Source organism: Guyanagaster necrorhizus (assembly GCF_019112545.1).
Source record: "Guyanagaster necrorhizus MCA 3950 unplaced genomic scaffold BT62scaffold_68, whole genome shotgun sequence".
Lineage (NCBI taxonomy): Eukaryota > Fungi > Basidiomycota > Agaricomycetes > Agaricales > Physalacriaceae > Guyanagaster > Guyanagaster necrorhizus.
In genome coordinates this window covers 42,464-60,520 of record NW_025064947.1, presented here as the reverse complement: position 1 = coordinate 60,520, position 18,057 = coordinate 42,464, and the positions used below count along the sequence as shown (strand labels likewise).

Genomic DNA, 18,057 nt, shown 5'->3' with positions numbered 1-18,057 from the left:
ATAGCACACTGTGATCCTGCAAAGACCTCTGAAAATGATCCCTTCTCTTGGAATCTGAATCAGGACAATTTGCAATAAACACTTTGATCATGAGATAGATCAGCCCACAGCACTTGAACATGAACTTTATCCTGCTCATTTGCAATGTGCTGATCTGCACTATTGCATTGCTCTATGTTCCAGATATTCTGTGACTCCATCAGGTGAGACTCTCTTTGGCCTTAATTCCTGGATGCTGAATTTTCAGAAGTGTAAACAGTTTGATGCACTAATAAGGCTACCAATCATATAAAACAACACCCACAAGCTCTACATTCTGTCTAATGACTATCCTTTCCCCCTCAATGATATTGATCTTGAACAGTGCATGTGGCACACATACTGACTGATGTCACAATGGCTCTCTGACTGTTCTATGTGACCCACAAGTGAGGCAATGTTGATGGACTCATCTGTATCAGAGATCAAATTTATCTCAGGGTGGTAGCACAAATGGCTGCTGACCATATCCAAGGGGCCACAGTCAGTCCTGATGATCTGAGACATCATGGAGGTGCACAAGTGCTTGAAATGGTCTCCACACTGGAACAACATTGGATTCAGGGATGTGACAGTTAAAGATAATCTGGAGTCTGAAGTCAGTGTTACAGTGTCATTGTGAGCATCTGTCAATATGCTAAACAACCACTAATTTCTATAGATTGCAGATAATTGTGCTCCTGCACTTCAATGATGATGGAATATTTCATGAAATCTACTTCATCAACATCAACCTCCACCTTGTCACCCTCCCTGTTGACATCTTAGCACTAACTGATCCCAGCTCCACTATGATCATCTACAACTGGAATACCAGCAAGTGCATACATCTTGACATTGCATGCACTGATTGCCTCCAAATCATTTAACCCCACCCATGGTCCTCATCCTGTGTGCCCAGGCCATCACTCTCTACATCCTTCCATCATCCATGCTTGTCTCTAAATATTTATTTCACTGGGTCAATGGTGCCAGTGAAACCTCCACATCCATCCTTATCCACAATAACATGACCTCCTGGGGATCACAGCATGAATCCTTCCAGCACTACTCCCTATCATCCTTCTCACCAATGCTCATCAGTAAAACATCCTCCTTCCATCGATCTGCCTGATGTCCTGACATCATCCTTGGCAAGCAGGCCACTGCGGTTTCACTACGCTCCCATCACCACAATCGGGAGGAGCAGGACAGTTATGGGACCCTCGTGGTTGCAGTCTTCTCTGGTCCGCTTAACCACACTGAGAATGTCTGTGTTCGCACGGTCTGCCAGAATAACCTTGACAATTGGATGGCGTTGTATTATGATGAGGACCTTGGATGGGTTGCGCTTGTAATGTGGTCTGGAATGATTACCATTGTTCACCTGTAGCCGAAATATATCTCTGTGAGTACTATCGTGTCTGCTACACAATTATCTTTTTCTACTGTGCATCCCTTGTCAGTCTTTACTCAGAGTACTCTATATGTTGATTCCATTCTCTCCATGACAGCTCATTGTACAATTGCTACATCGTATTCCTCTACATCTGGATTTAGAAGAACTGATGAGGCCCTTGCAGATTAGCTTCGGAACCTATGCTTTTCCTCATTCATCTCATATAGCAGGTATCGGTCAGTTCCTGTTTGCAAAGGTATTGTTTTGGAACGGTAGCTATATGAGGAGCATTATGATTTGGGAAAACTATATGAATATGGACATCAGAGATGTACACATTCACTGGGACCAATTCAACGAACCATGATTCAGATTCAGTGTGAGCCAAGTCGATCCCAGTCGATTGTTTATCGTTGAGAATGGAGGCCGCGAGCAAGCACAGTGCAAAAGAACAAACCAAGGAATAGTCTGGGAAGGAATGCGACCGCATCGTCGAATTCATTTTTCAGGGCCTTTAATTTCAGTGGTTTGTTTTGCATGACATAGAACATGCAACAATGGACTGTTTTATTCTCGCTATCAGAATACAAATAACCTCTTTCTTTTTGTGGTAGGACTTAGTTGGCATATCTTAACATTCATCCATACCCTTCAGCGTCATCGCTCAGACCGGCCTTAGATGCTGGCACTCCTCAAATGGTACAAATGGATTACCTTTAATCATATGATTTCTTCCAGTGGATAATCACTCATCCATTGGATCTGGATGGGTTTTGCTCTAGTTTCCCTACTGTCCTTCTGGTTAGGCTTTCGCTGATGTGTTTCCCAAGACTTGGGGTCAGAGCACTTTATTTCTTTTAATAAAAAAAAGGTATGATCCCAAGCATCTTCTCCGACATTGTTCCTCAACGCCAGCTGCCAAAGCAATGGTTTACATACCCACACTATATTGACTTACAGGCCCATGCCTTTTCTACATATAGGACTTCTTCTATCAAAGCCTTCAGTCGATCCATCACACTAGTAATTCATTTCAGTGTGGTGGAAGGCAGGTCTTTCTATCGAATAAGGAGATTTACCATGTCGCAAGATAAAAACATCATCACAGGCACTGGAGGAGCCCCCGGCGGGGCCGTAACCTTTTGTCATATCACCAGTGTTCGTGAACAAGATCGGTTTGTGCACGACGGCGGTACCTTCGAATCAATTAGATAGCCGGATATGATTTAGAGGTGAAATATCGACGTGTCGCATTGACAATCTCAGGAGGACCACACGCACATCCCCTGCTCACACTACTATGGCGACGTGGCTACTCTCACTACAACTCAGCCGCACCTCGTGTGCAACCTACGGTTACAGGCCTTCTCTATTTACCGCCGCCTATTCTCCGTCGCGTTCTTAAGGAACATGAGTGTCTTCATTCCGCACGCAATCTGCAGCTATCAGCTTCCATCGGTCGCGGTGGTGAATATCTTTTTCGCTATTCTCATGAAGCAGGAATGCGTTATAAATGCAATTGAGTGCTCTGTTCCTCACTCGTGAGTTCTCTTTGCCTGATGATCTTTGTAGTTCACTGTTGCGTTTTCTTACCGAGGTGGCCGTTCTTCATTCGTAAGACTGCTGCGAGAGTGTATCATAATGGAGGCATCCATTCGGGAGCTGCTGCTGTTTCAGATACATTTTGGCATCCAAGCGACTAGTGAAGTTGTTCACAGAAAACAGGTACATTTCCTCAAAGTATACATCTGTGTGATTCTAAACCATTGATACATTTCCAGACTTCAGTAGCTTGTCAACTTTTTGACTCCGGTGAAGGCCTGTGGAGGAATAACATCCAACATTGTCTGCTTCTCCAGATGCTCCTGTGTGAGCACCGTGCTATGTGTATACACGATATCCAACTCGGTTATTTGTTCCGGTAACTGCAGCCATGCGAGTTCAGCGTCATTGTACCACCAGTTGTGGTAGTTCACCGATGTCCGTGAGACATTGGGGAATAAATTGTGAAGTACTGGCATGAGATCGTGGATATCTGGCCATGCCGGGTGCGCTTTGGGATGGAGGTGGCGGATATCGACTTCGAGGACGAAGGAGATGGACCAGCAGAACTTTGATGGCGAAAACGAAGAGTCGACGGACCGGAAGGCTACGGTGTCTCGTTGTAGGATATGGCCGATGACGTGGATAAGGTGGGAATGAGTGAATATGTGTACGTCAGTGCAGTACACACGAGTACATTCCCAAGCGAATGATTTGCTGATGAGAAGGGATGATGTCGCCATTCAGAGACATTCGACGGGTGTAAGAGGAAAGGCCCATGCTTCCTCGATGGTCTGGGCAAGTATTTCGGCAGGCAGTACATTTGCCATTGTTTAACAGTACTTGTAGAGATGATTTGTTCAGCTAAGTTGTTTGGCGATTTGTGTGATTAAAGGCGTCGTTGTCCCTGTATTGTATACCTGATGATGCTCCACATTTTCGTGATCCACCTTGGCCTTGGCGATGAGAATTCTGTCTCACCGATCGTTCTCGGTAGGGGGTCCCCACTGGATGAAATTCCACAAGCTTAGAATATCATCCATCTTCTGTGACATCATTAGAAATGGTTAGTTTAGTAGGATATATATTAGGCTCCTTTTCACCAAGAAGTTACAGCTCCAAATTTTGCTGACCGACTGGCGATGCAATGTATGAAACTTGATGTCTAGGAAAATGGTTTCAGATGGCTCCCGGAACATTAGAAAGGGGGATGGAGGTAAAGGCCGAAGTTAGACTGTTTAGACTGTTAGACTGTAATTGGTAGCTGTGTCGCTCAAGGGATTCCATTGAATCCGCCTTCGCTTAGTGTCTTTATGCCCATTTAAATTATTTATGAGCTCCCAGCCATCTTGGTGTCACCAAATCCTTCACTGAGACTAATTTCCCTTTGCAGAGAATTCATTTAATTACGAGTGGCTGGGCCAAAATAAAATTTACTTATCTGTAAATTATTGCTTTATGTACTTAAAACAAATAATGTTTTCGAGGAAACGGCAGGATATTCGGGGATCGCGAGATGGTTTTCATTTTGAGAGGCTTATATCGCATGGTTTCAGCTTACATCATCGTCACAGAGGGTGAATTTGAGACAAGTCTCAGATGGCAATGGATATATAATAGAGCTCTTTGGCCTCTCTTCAGTCCCTCACCAAACATCTCTCCACATCACACAGTCAAGTCGCTCAGCTCATTTTTGATCTTTTGAATCATTTATCAGTCTGTCCCTTAGTTTCTTTATGAGTATCTCATATTAACCATCTCATTTTCCCTCTCTTCATTCAGTGCTTTCTGCTGAAGTTCTTGAGGATTACATTCGCTTTGCTAGAAGCTATGTGGAGGCTCAGAGCTCTGTTGACCAGGACTCTACTATCTCTCTGACCACCACCATGCCAACCTTCTCCTCTCTGGGCCTTAGTGCTGATGCTACATACAGCACTACTTCCTACACTCCTGATGCACATGCTGTCTCTAAGGAAGAGGCTGAATTCTATTATTCAGGCCTTCATTCTGAGCCCAGATTGCTATACCGCACAGGCAAGAAGTGGTTTCCACCCAGGGGACCTGAGGCCTATCGCCGTTTGAAGGAGCTGCACCCAGTCTTCAACCATCCAATTACAACAGTCTGGAACAATGACTTGGGCTGGAGGGTTGTCAAGGTTTTAGACACTCACACAGTCAGTTAATAGATAGATATTTATCATATCATAGAATTTGCTAACTAGGATTTCTAGATCCACTTTACAACAATAGATGTTGTTCGTTTCAGGATGGTCAAGTTCAAAGAACCACCTGAGGATGAAGAAGATACTGATGAAGAAAGAGTAGAGGCCAATAAACTAGTCATCACTCCTGTCACTATTTGGATTGGTGTCTTCCCTGAGTCTACCTCTACCACAGCTGCCCATGATGCAGCTCAGGACATTCTAGCCCTTCTCAAGGACTACCAGATCACCGACGTCGATGTCGACTTCCGTCAGTCCTTCTACACACGTGAGGCCAGTCCTCAGCTTCTCAAACCTGTCAGTGACCTGAACCCACTTGTCAATGTCATTAGTCCCCTCACTCCCACTCTTGGCCTCTGCATCTCTACCAAGGCCAGACCTGACATTCAGGGAACAATGGCCCTCTACCTTGCTGAGGGTGGTGGCAGTGATAACCTCTTAGGTCTTTCCTGCCGTCATGTCCTGATTGGATCAAAGGAAGCTAATGTTGACTATATTTGCCATCCTAGTAGGCCTCCTAAAGAAGTCATCTTGCTTGGCAATAGAGCCTTCACCAACTTCATCAATTCAATCAAACTCAAGGTCAGAGGAGGTGGAACTGCAGTGGAGTATTGGAGGAAGGAGATTGAATGGTTCAAGGAGGATGAGAAGGGCACTGATGCTGTTGATGTTGAGAAGGCCAAGGAATATCGGATTATGACTCAGAGATGGCTGGATGACACAGAGGAGGCAATGGATGCACTTGCAGTGTTTCTCAATGAGGTCAACAAGGACTGGAAGAAACTTGACAACCGCATCCTTGGCCATATCCTTTGCTCCCCAGCTATCAGTCTTGGTGTCAGTGAGCAACGTTTCACAGAGGATTGGGGAATTTTCAAGGTCAACTGGGCGAAGCTTGGTGATGGCTTCCAGGGAAATAAGATACACCTTGGTGCATTTGACTATCCAACTAAGATCATCTCCTAATCTAACTGTTATTTATATGTAGGAACAAAGCTATCACCTGTCCAGTTCATGTGCAAATATTTTCCCTATGAAGACCCCAACTGGGAGTTTGAATATCCTGGAAATCGTCTGCTTCCACTTATGGGCATCATTTCTGATGACTTGATGCACACTCCTGACATGTGGGACTCAAATGGTGAACCATACTTGTTGGTTGTCAAGAGTGGCAATGCCACTAACACCACTATTGGCCGTGCAAATGGTGTCTTCTCTATTGTTCGTGACTATTTCCAAGACATGTCCATCAACCAAACCTCTATGGAGTGGGGGATAATGAACTATGACAGCGAGTCAGAAGTCTTTTCAGAACCTGGGGATTCAGGTGCAGTAATTGCTGACATCCGTGGCCATATTGGTGGCATGCTTACTGGTGGTTCTGGTATGACAACATCCCCTGATATGACTTATGCCACACCATTCTGGTGGCTCCTTGAGCGTATCAAGGCTAATGGATTCCCTGATGCACACCTTGACATCCTTGTCTAGGCATCTCAACAAAGTCCCCTATATCGTAACCTTTCTCCAACGTCGGAAGCTGTCTAACATGGACACGCTTGCACTGGGACCGAGGCAGAGAATATAGGATAATGTAAAGGAATCATATCCACAATGCGCAAGGTCAGGACAGATATTTACCATTTATATTCAACCTCAATCAGCGTCGCGGTATATGCATGAAAAAAGCCTGCTTCAGTTGGTTACTCTGAAAGAATGAGTACCTAAGATATATACAGGGACTAGCTGCTATATGGTAAACGAAAGAGGGACTGGTACAACTCCTGAGAAATCTTCTGAAAATGTCCAAGAGATGGTGTGTCAGATTTCTGTACTCCTTCAGATGCACACGTCTTTCTCGAATATTAGAGCGATGACTGTGCCATACCATACTTTCTCTGGCTCAGGAGGATAGGTGAAGCAGGTAATCGTGCTGCTCACAGCTTTGGGATCCTTGACGCCCAGCTGCATTTGGTTCTTGCGGTACCAAAGCTGAAATAGCGGGTCGCTCCCTTGTCCACAGACCGTTCGAAAGGCGAGCTCATCTTGCGGAAAGAATCCGTCCAGCTTCAGAATACAGCCAAGTATCTTGCTATAGGTCCCAAGTCGGAATATGAACGGGAGAAAATTGTCTTTAACAACAGATCCTGACGCCTTTGTTTTGAGTTTTGACAATATGAGGACGAGGTGAAGACGTACTGTGTTGTTAAAATATGAGGCCACGAATGATGCAGTCGTGCCCTGGATCTTCATATAGCATTTCCTGGTCGGATTTTGGATAATGATCGAAAAATACATGTTGTAGATGTGAGGCTCGGTGAAATGGCTTTCGAAGAACTGGATTCAAGATTTGCAGCAGATCATTGGTAAGAAAATATCGGATTCCACGTACTATGTCTAGGCATATCTGCGAGCACCAGAATCCACCACACTGACATACAGCGATGATTTCGCAGTCAAGGTCCATTGTTCTGCAGCCGTGGCAAACGAATGGCATAGACATAACTTCCTAATATGCGGTAGAGTCGAAGCGGTGTGAATGATAATGTGTCCGGGAATATTGAGATTCCAAAAGGACGAAGGAGATGACTAGCGCAAGAATAAAGAATTGGCTGCGCCATCATTAGCGACAGGATACGAAGAGACGAAATAACGACCACATACACCGGGAACTTGGTGTCCCAAAGCTCAATAGAGATGACGCCAAATGCAAACATAACGACTAGAATACACGTCAGCATACGACAACATCACATCACGAAGGAGACTCACCGAAAATCACTGCATACCACCACTCCGGCACCTGACGATATTGCGACATGAGACGCGCGTGGATATCAGACTGTTCATGCATCGCCCGGCGCGCTTGTGTCCAGATCTGTTTGCGGAAGTACAGGCTGATTCGTGGTTGGTCAGAATCGGCGCCATCGATGGACCGACAAAGATGAACATACAAGGCATGGGTAATCGTAGCAGTAATACTCGCAAGTGAGAGGCTGTAGGAGATGGCGAATGTCGTCCAGATGTACAAAGGGCTATACGCTTTGTATGCACCCCCGTTGAACGTGGCGTTGAGGTTCATGATCTTGGTCACATCGTAGGTAGCGCCAAAGTGATCATATGATCCCCTGGACGAAATCCTGCGGGAAAATTAGGTCACGTAAGGTCCTCCATGACAGAATGAACACTGACGGCATGTATTTGCTATCCCATGCGTTCGAACACTGCAACATGTGCACCATCAGCCACGTGGCAAATACAAGGAAGAGGCATTTATACATAGAGCGCTGGGGTAAGGATTCCTAAGAATAGACGGATACCATCAGGCTCTTCGAAATAGAACGGGAAGCGATCGATACATACAGAAAAATGTCATGAATCCGGCAAAGATGTTGGCTTCAACCCACCATGGCGTGGCCCGATATACGCAATCTAAAAAAGAATCGTTGTTCGAGAACATGCAACACTATTACGAATCGCCAGCACTACGAACCTGTGCCCAATCGAACGCGGTGAGACTCATACCCATGCCATGCACGTAACCAAACATCTCGTTCACTGGTACATTGTCGGACACGATCCAGCACACCCAAGAAAAGTAGCCGAGCGCTTGGAAGAGGTAGCGAGGCAGAAAGTACCACGAGAAAGAACCGAGGAAGACATAGAAGATGGACCTTTCTCGGCTAATACCTCCGCGGGTACCGATACCGGCATAAGTCTGAGCATGCAAAGTGTTAAAGAGCGCACAGGTGACCAGGTTCGTCGGCCAAAGTAAATCGAATTAGACGGGGGTTGAAAGATAAACTGAAAGACGCCGCATACGCATCGAAGGTGGCTTCACGAGGAAGCGGCGGGTGATAAGCTGTGTGGACATTACCACCATCCATTGGTCTACACACACGCCACGTTAGCGAATACATGAAACGAAAAGACGCGCAATCTTACATCCAAAGTTGTATGTTTGATTATAATAAACCCACTGAACGGCGACGATATCAGTGGCGTAGGCACTCCCAGAACTCACAGATGCCATGACCGCTTCCAATTAGGAAATTCAACAACGCGGGGTGACATACAGAAGCATGGCAGGAGGGGAGCGTGCGTCCAAGGGTTGGTGAGGAAGGAAAGAAGACCGCAGATCATCGCCACGAGACGTGGCGTCGGATCTTTTCAGGTACTCGAACGGATGTGAACAATTCCATGACGGCCCGACAGTTTGCGGGCTTGTCACACCGGTGAGTCTGTTCCATTACGCGCTGCCGGAAATCAGGGTTATACGGTCGTCTTCGGTATATCTGCGTGGCACCTCTACGACGATCCACCGTATCGGACGGCGTACAGCCCTCTCTCTCCAAAAGAGCCGAGGCAGCGTTTGGGATCTTGAGAACCACTAGACTGCTGCTGCTCTTCTCCCTGCTTTCAATTACCTCTTGTTCGCCATTGAATGGCTTAGGCAGGGTACGCATACAAGCTGTGTTGTGATGGAAAGAATGGAAGATGCTGATTAGTATTAGTTCCCCAGTATTGGTATTTCTTTCAGTGGTGATTAACTGCGTGGACGACGGCAGTGGTTGAGGACGTGCTTTCTACAGGTGATAGCTATAACCGATGTCAGGGACAGGATACTACTGACATGTCAATAGCGTGATCGAATGCGACATAGCACGACTTGGAACCAGTTGGAGCACTGAGAAATATTATGTTCTTCATCACCAAGCGACTCGCTCCTGTACGCAAGCGTGTTGTATTCAACCTATCCGTCTCGTCGTCGAATGCCCCGACGAAAACACTCCCATCAGGCCTGAACTCGCATACAGTCTAGATTCGCGGGATAATACGGTAAATATATATCGCCGTCTCCGCAAAATTAGGATGGGCGCCTGCCCATGGATCAATGAGTCTCATACCATTGGAGCGATTAGATCAATTGCAAGGACGCAATTCGTCATTTCGTCAGAGGCCCGTGGCCGATCTCGCATTGATCTTCGTGCATTTAAATTGGTTGTGCCACATTGTTCATGCTACGCAACGGCAGGTACTCTAATTGTACATCATCTCTGAGACGATCAACAGGACGATGAGCGGAATAAAATAAGACTTACCCTCGTATCATAGGGACGCGCGCCCATCATCACGAATCCATAATCACATCCACGATGAAAGCATTGAATTCTCTTCATCATCCCACGATAGTGAGCCATGTAGTCGGCATATGATAATTCATTGCACCATAACATCCTTCATCATAATCATTGAATCCTGTACCGCTAATTTATATAATGCATGACTGAAATACTCTGTTCACTTCCAACTGCTCAGAGTCGGGTTCATGGGTCGCTCCGGTCCAAGTGTCGTCCATCGCCAACAAGGGATTCTGGAAGATAGCACAATCGCTGCACTGCATATTGTTTCCTTCCACACGAGTGCGTATCATTGATGATGTCGTTTATTAACCTCTCCCGCAACGAGGAGGTGCAGGAGAAAGAGTAAGAAGGGTCATGGTGCTGACCATAAGCAGTGGGCGAAACGAGGTAGCAGTCAGTTTCACGGCGGCAGTTGCAAAGACGGAACTGGATTAGACTATGTATCATGGCGACGGCGAGTACGTGACACTGTGGATCAAATATTTCAGGCTAGGCAGGAGCAGAGATGGCGATCATAAGAGCTTAACGCCAGTGCCGGCGGTTTCAGCCCGATTCCCGGTTCTCTTCCGACGATCCGACAGACAACAACACGTTCGATACGTTCACCTTACTACAACAAATCCTGATCTTTTCAGTACTATAGGGTGTTATTTTTGACTCCTGGCATACCGCCATGTTGGGTAGCATACGACATCTTCCCTGGACACAGCTCCAAACATTCTACTGCTCTGATGCACTGATGCATCCAGCCATCATTGCGTCTGGGTCCTCCGGTGACCCGTCATTTGCAAGGAGCCTGAAACTCTGAGTCCATGAAATGAATGACTTGAATCCTGAAAGGCCGCTATTGTTATACCCTTGTGTTCAGGGAATGGGCGATATTGTATAAACACTGGGGCTTGGCAACTCCTCAGTGGCTTGAAATATCTTGGAGAGGTCTGTTTCTGTTTCTGTGCTAACGGTGTCCATCTAACACCATGCCATGTGAAATACGCTTTACCATTGCCAGCGATCTTCATATGACATATAAATTTTCGGCGCTGCTTCCTGACCAGCAATGAAAGCAAATTTCTGCATAAAAATCAGAGAATGGCCGACTGCTTATTTCGACTGCCGTAATTTTGGTATTTTCCACCGTGACTGAAAATTCAAAAATTCTCCTATGCGACATTTAAATTCGAGTATACGGGTCGCCGTTGGAGTTCCCAAACCAATCTTCGACTGAACGGTATTTGAACTGCCTCTGGTGTAATTCGCAGGCAGTTTGTATCGCGTTCGATGCTCCGCCCGTCCAATAAATTTTGATAACAGGTAGACTACTACTGATCTGGTTAACTTTTCTTTTTCCTGTGAGCGTGTGTATACCTCGGTCTAAGAATTTATGAAATGCTCCCGTGTCGTGGCAACACTCCTCGTCGTACGTTTTCTTACCTGTTGGGGCTTTGAGTTTATTGGTGACGCTTATTGGCTGGAGGTTTTCTTACCTCATAGAGAAAATGGCAACGATGCGTCAGCCGATGACCTTTGTGGTTGCATTCACAAGCCCGGCTACATCTGCTAAATCCAAAAGAGAAAGGACTGTCAACCATTTCCCTCCGTCAATGCTCCTAGTACAAATATGAGTTTTTCGACACTTTTACTCGAGAGGGATGCGAGCTCCAATACCGATCCTTTTTCTCCCTACTAATTTTGGTCCTGTGATGAAGGATTGTTGCCGTTTGGCTGTCCAAGCTAATGGCCTGTCATCCGACACATGATCCTGAATTGCGAAAAAACTCTGGATGAACAAATGCATTCATACCCAGAGGTAAACGTTCTTTGTTATAATTTTCCAGTAGGGACGTGACTGTCCCATGGTCATGCTCAAGAAGATAGAGAATTTTCCTCTTGAACATTGGATGCCTTGTAGGTAACGGTGGTTTAATGGTGAAAAAGGCTATGCTAGGTTTGATTCCTCACCTCCGAATGAAATAGTCTGATCCAAATCTTTTTTGGGGGGGGAAGGGGCCTTTGAGAAATTGATATTCAAATTATAGATCTTTTGTCATCTCATATTTGCGGTGAATTCTGCAGCTGTCAGAATGCAAGATTGGACTCATTTTAGCCTCCGATAATTCATCACCTAGGCATATATGCCTCGCTTGATGGCTAGCCTGCATTGGTTACCTCTGAAGGCATAGAGTTTGCAGATCGAACAGCGTATGTGGGAGGCAAAGGATTTTTGCACCGAGGGAGTTTTATGACTTCCACCCAGAGTTCAGGGCATGTAACCGAGAATGGACTCTGAGTTGGGTGTAGTCTTCGCTTTGAATCGTAGATGCTTTTTTTTTACTCATAGTCTCTCGACATGGGTAGCATACTGTAAGTGAAAAGGTTCATGGGGGTGCTGTCATCTCAGTGCTACGACGACGAAAGCATAGAAATAGGAAGCGACAGTTCTACTTGTGGATGTATTGAAAGGTCATTCGATGAGGAAATCAATAGCCACAGGAGGTCGAAACGATTATGCTTCTGACGGTTTCGGGAACTTCTGCTGTTGGATTCTGAATATCAGAGAAGGTGAGGGAAAACCTTTGTCGTACTTTGTAATTTTGCATCTGTTTGAAAACTGCCAGTCTGTACATGTAGGTTCTGAATATGTTAATCTTGCTAGCCAGAACTGAAAATTAACTGACATACATCAGTAGCATTCACAGCAAGTGCACAATTTATGACAAGAAGGTTTTTGCGCATGACCTCAGAGGAAAGGTGGGGGAAGAGTCATTCATGACCTTGTGGAATTACCATGCCATACCAATATGTACAGCATGAAAGAGCGAATGAGTCTCAGTGGACGTGCACATCCTGAACGAAACGGAAACGAGTCTGGTTTTTTGAGTACCTGTAACAAAAATGGAACGAGTATCTCATTATTTGAATATGGGGAATCGAACCCCACGCCAGTGCAATATGCCCTTAGAGGTGAGACGTGGTGATGAAAAGTGATAGTGTTATTATGCATGAGAGACGACGCGTCAATCGGCACTTGATCGGCACCACCACTATCGACGACGACTCGGGTGCGTCGATATGTGCAGCGCCATTGTCTTGCCCCCCCGGTTCCTGGACCAGCACAGGGTTATGACTCCTCATGATGAGCAATTCGGCATACTCGGGAATGAATGCCGCATGCGAGACCACAATTTCATGCGCTCATGGATGAAACAATACAGAGAAAAGGAAAAAAAAAACCGTACTGCGGCAGGACAAGCCTAGATCTCTTCCTTTCTGGATAGCATATATAATAGCTCATTCACAGCGCTACTCTTCTCTGGAACTCTATGCTTTGATGCGTGATGTTTTTTGATTGCACTACTCCCTGCTCATCTTCAAGCCTCAATATGTTCTATCTTAGTGTTTGGGTATTCTGGACACCGTGGGACATGCTAGAGACTAGGTAAGTTCAGTATAGCATCCTTTACTAATATTGCGACCATTGCTGACATCAACATTACGCATTGCTTCTTCCAATTAGAAATAACCATGGGCAGTAGCTAGGAGGTGTTAGCAACTGACTTAGAAACCAGATCAAACACCTTGGCTGCCTCATGGTCAGACAATCAGCAATGAAGTGAAGCCTCAAGTGCAGAGGTAAGAGTGCAAGTCAAGTAGTTTATGAAGGCAGTGAGTCAGAGAAAGGCAGGATAGGTTGAACTTTAGGTGAAAGCTGAGGCAGAGGACTGTACATGCTCATCTGAAACACTGTAGTCCTATGTTCTAAATATAATATACAATATGGTAGCCATATTCAATGCATCCATTGTCCATGCATGAAACTATGAATACCAACACAATACTGTCATGGTGCAGTGTACACACCAAGGTCACAACAAGAAGGCATGAAGTTGTCATGATGTAGGATAGATTGGGCTGATACCTAGGTGATAAGATAGAGACATGACAGATAGAGATTAGAGAGGAGGAAAATTGTGACAGGTTTTCATCCTTGAGCAGTGGATCAGGATGTGTGCAAAGGAAGGGCATGGTTGTGACAGAGAACAAAGTACTATTGAATGTAAATCAGTACTTAGTATATCTATAGTTATGGTTAGCAATGGAAACAAAGCAGCAGAGTATATGTACAGATCAGCATGAAGATTGTAGTTGAACACTGAGATGTTGCAATAAGATATGTATGAGTGATTTAATTGTAGTTGGTTTGCTTATGGTCAACTGTTGCTATGCAGCTCAACATCATCATGCTGTGAAAACTAGGCATTAGATACTTTGCATGACTGTCTGAATTGTTGCTTGGTAGGACAGAATTATTTAAAACAAAAAACAATCTATGACTTTATTATAATTCAGACATAGAAGGGAATCAAACTCTCAACAACTAAGGTTTCTGTTGCACTATATCTGGATGGATATTTTGAAGGGAGTCAATAATTTTAATAGAAGAATCAAGGAGAAAATCAGCTTGGTACCTCTATCTTGCCAGTATCTCCCATTTACAATCATCCTGACTCAGATACTCAGATGAATCTCACTGCCATATTAGGCAGTACACATCCTCAGAGTATGCATCCAATTTAAAAAGATGTGTTCATTATAAAGACAGAATCCAAGGGTAGGAAGCATTTTCAGAGACCTCTGCATGAATCTTGGAATGCATACTATTTCTGTTGATATGGAGCTCTGATTTGTCTATGAAGATGGATTGCTGGTGCCATTTCTGTCTCAGTGCTGATATTTGGCTGATGCTGATTCATGAGAGACATTAGTGTCAGTGTCTCATCTTCATCTTCACTTTCACCCTGCATCCCCAGATGAGATATGCACTGCTCTCTCAATGTCATTCAACTGTAACTGCCAATCCAGGCCCTAAGGCTCTGTCTCTTCTTTCTGTTGTCAGTAATCTCTGTTGCCTAGTGAGGCTTCACCTCCTTTCTCACCATCTAATAGCTCATTCAACCAGCTTTTGACCTCACCACAGCTAATCAAATCTCATTTAGTGCTGTTGTGCTGTTATTTTACAAGTCTCTATTATGTTTTTTGTCTTCACCTTCACTCTCCATGCTCAGACCTCAAGGCTCCATATCTTCTTCTTATTTGTTTTTATGCTATTTTTTACAAGTCTCTAGTGAGCTTTTTTTTTCATCTTCCTTTTTCTCTCAAATCTGTATTTTCATTTATAATCTCAAATCCATCTACTAATATTGAAAGTGTCATCACACTGGCCAAACATTGTCAAGATCTTATTGGAGACTGTGTTAGAGGAACTATTAATGTTCTTGACTTTACAGACAAGCTCTATCAGCTCAGTCTTTCATCTGAGGCAGTTGGAGGCTATGTCAGACTTCTGCAGGAATGAATCAAGCAACCTGGCCTGAGAAGGTTGAGTAGTACATCCTCTGACATATGGGATGATGATGACAAAGATGCTGGAGCAACATGCAATAGAGTAATTACTCCTCTGGACCTGTCTTGGGCTGAAATTGAGAAGTGTGAAAAAAAGCAAGCTGAGAGAACTGAAGCCACCTTCAAACAGTGCCAGAACACTATAGCTCATATGGTTGAAGAAGCAGCCTGAGTGACTCTCTGCTTCAAGCTTCAATTCCTTTACCAATCACCAACTCTTAATGAGTCTCAGAATCTGTCATAGCTGTACTCACTGGCATTCTTGAGCTTGACAACATTGCCTGAACAAAATCAGTGTCCATTCCTCTAATAATCCTTGCTCAAGCACTTCACCCTTTGTTCATCATCTCCACTGGAATCCTGGATTCTCATCTTTCTGAGACCTTTTATCTCAGACAAAATTATGCCATCATAAAGTCTCTTGATAATCTCATCACTGTTTTGCAGTCTCTTTCACAATGTATCACTCAGCCTTTCTGGCATCATATTATTCTTTCAGAAACTGACACCTAGAGAATATATCTTAATCAAAAGATGAGTGGAGTGTAATTCAATAATATAGCATAGTCATCTACTCTACTTTATATACTGCATTCAAGTGGAAATATTGTGCAAACAATGTAAGTACTTTATTGATATTTTCCATTGTTCTCAGTGTCATGTCATCCTTTGTTCCAAGAACAAAGTAGATGCCAACATATTCAGGACCAATGTGTTGACTTCTCAAAATCTTTTTTCTTAATAGACTGAGAGTATGACCATAATGAAGAGATCAAGAAGCTTATGGCAGGATATGCTATTGTTAGAAAAGACATCTCATTAGCCAAAAGGCCTATCAGAATTGAATCCAACTAGTGCAGAGTATATGATGCCTGGACAAGAGTTATTCAAGTATTTTACCTATACTGTAAGGCTGAACTTAAAAGTTTATTATAAATATGTCATCAAAGTATTTCAGACATGCTGCATGATGCAACTATTGCTCTCTGTATCAACAAAGAGATTTGGATGCATTATGGTAAGTGTTCTTTCTGCATGAATGTCTGGAGAAAACTCTAATTCCAATTCTTACTCAAATGTTCCACTTCAACAATTCTTTCTTCAGACACAAAGTGGTCATTATCTGTTCCCTGCTGCAAAAATAGCAGCAGTATCTTACAATAATTAAAATCTGAGCTTCTGCCAAGATTGGCACCTCAATTGCTGTAAGCATAGCACTTATAGTAGGTGAAGTGTAGAACACTGAACCTGAGACATCATCAACTGTACCAACCTTCTCTAAATCAAATGAAGGCTCAAATTCAGAAGTCATAGCAGTGGAAGCAGGAGTGGAAGCAGCAGGGCCTAGATCTTTAAGGCCTCAATAATGCAAGTGCAAAGATCAGAATGCAGGTCTATGTTTTAAATATGGTTACATATGGTCAGATACTTCTTCATCTTCTGTATTCATATCTCCTGCTGTCCAATGTTAGACTCAAGTCACACATAATCAGAACATGTGATAAACAGATGCTGTATTGTATTTGTACAGTCATGTCTGAGTCTACTGTTTGTGTCTGTTGACCAATGTGCTTCAAGGCCTTTGAAAGAAAGCTCAAGAGTGAAGTGATATGAATAAACTTTAGCTCAAAGCTGGGGTTATACCAGCAAGAGCTGCTCTACTTATATACTGCTCATCCATTGAGATAATTATACTACTACCTATTGTACTTATCTGAGTCTTTGTGCCCTTTGTCCTTTGGCATCATTACTATCTACAAAAGACTATTGTCCATCATTGAGGGCTTGTCACTATGTCAGAGGACAATGATGGATTGGCTTGTTGTGATGACTAAGCTTCTCCCCACAGTCCTAAGTGCTGGCTTAAGCACTCTGACTAAGCATAAATAGGAGTTAATATAAAGAGAAAATAGAAAAATCATAACACCCAATCTACTGTATTTGCTGACTCCCTTTTCTCTCCACCTGTTTACATGATAATCCACACTTTCAGGCCACTCCAGATACTCTGAAAGATTTTATAGCAGTCAGTACACTATTCAACATTAATCATTTAGAAAATATTGATACCTTGCCATTGAGAACAGAAATGAAGTTAGCAAGGAAAGGCTCCTTAAGAGCAGACAGATAGTATGCTTGAAGCAAGCACTATTCCAAGGTTATTGGTTCATGAAAATTTGATCAATGAGTCAGATGTATCTGGACCTTAGCAGCCACATTGAAATATGCTGAAGTTTGTGGCAACTGTGCATTAGCATCAAGAGGACTCTTCAGCAAGATATCAGCATGCTGAATGAGAGAATTGAAAGTAGGAATGTTGTTAGCAGAGACA

General features: G+C 43.9%; 4 protein-coding genes across 4 annotated transcripts; 2 read left to right on the top strand and 2 right to left on the bottom strand.

Moving 5' to 3' along the window:
- Nucleotides 1-547: 547 nt before the first annotated feature.
- Nucleotides 548-908, top strand: BT62DRAFT_924639 (uncharacterized protein; the record flags this gene model as incomplete). The annotated part of the gene is made up of 2 exons (XM_043184641.1): nucleotides 548-657; nucleotides 701-908. 2 exons carry the CDS (start codon nucleotides 548-550, stop codon nucleotides 906-908), a joined length of 318 nt encoding a protein of 105 aa, XP_043033062.1.
- Nucleotides 909-4,743: 3,835 nt separating this feature from the next.
- On the top strand, nucleotides 4,744-6,672 carry BT62DRAFT_1055711 (uncharacterized protein; the record flags this gene model as incomplete). Its single annotated transcript, XM_043178563.1, has 3 exons — nucleotides 4,744-5,133; nucleotides 5,191-6,112; nucleotides 6,170-6,672. Coding segments are annotated over 3 exons (1,815 nt in total), but the record flags the coding sequence as incomplete, so codon positions are not given.
- A 348-nt stretch (nucleotides 6,673-7,020) lies between these two features.
- On the bottom strand, nucleotides 7,021-9,214 carry BT62DRAFT_1013784 (uncharacterized protein; the record flags this gene model as incomplete). The annotated part of the gene is made up of 12 exons (XM_043178113.1): nucleotides 7,021-7,518; nucleotides 7,574-7,690; nucleotides 7,760-7,793; nucleotides 7,846-7,903; nucleotides 7,954-8,078; nucleotides 8,136-8,321; nucleotides 8,374-8,405; nucleotides 8,461-8,483; nucleotides 8,589-8,613; nucleotides 8,675-8,899; nucleotides 8,969-9,072; nucleotides 9,127-9,214. The coding sequence occupies 12 exons, from the start codon at nucleotides 9,212-9,214 to the stop codon at nucleotides 7,021-7,023; spliced, it is 1,515 nt and encodes a 504-aa protein (XP_043033060.1).
- A 106-nt stretch (nucleotides 9,215-9,320) lies between these two features.
- Nucleotides 9,321-10,160, bottom strand: BT62DRAFT_1013783 (uncharacterized protein; the record flags this gene model as incomplete). The annotated part of the gene is made up of 3 exons (XM_043178112.1): nucleotides 9,321-9,681; nucleotides 9,815-9,999; nucleotides 10,089-10,160. The coding sequence occupies 3 exons, from the start codon at nucleotides 10,158-10,160 to the stop codon at nucleotides 9,321-9,323; spliced, it is 618 nt and encodes a 205-aa protein (XP_043033059.1).
- Nucleotides 10,161-18,057: the final 7,897 nt, after the last annotated feature.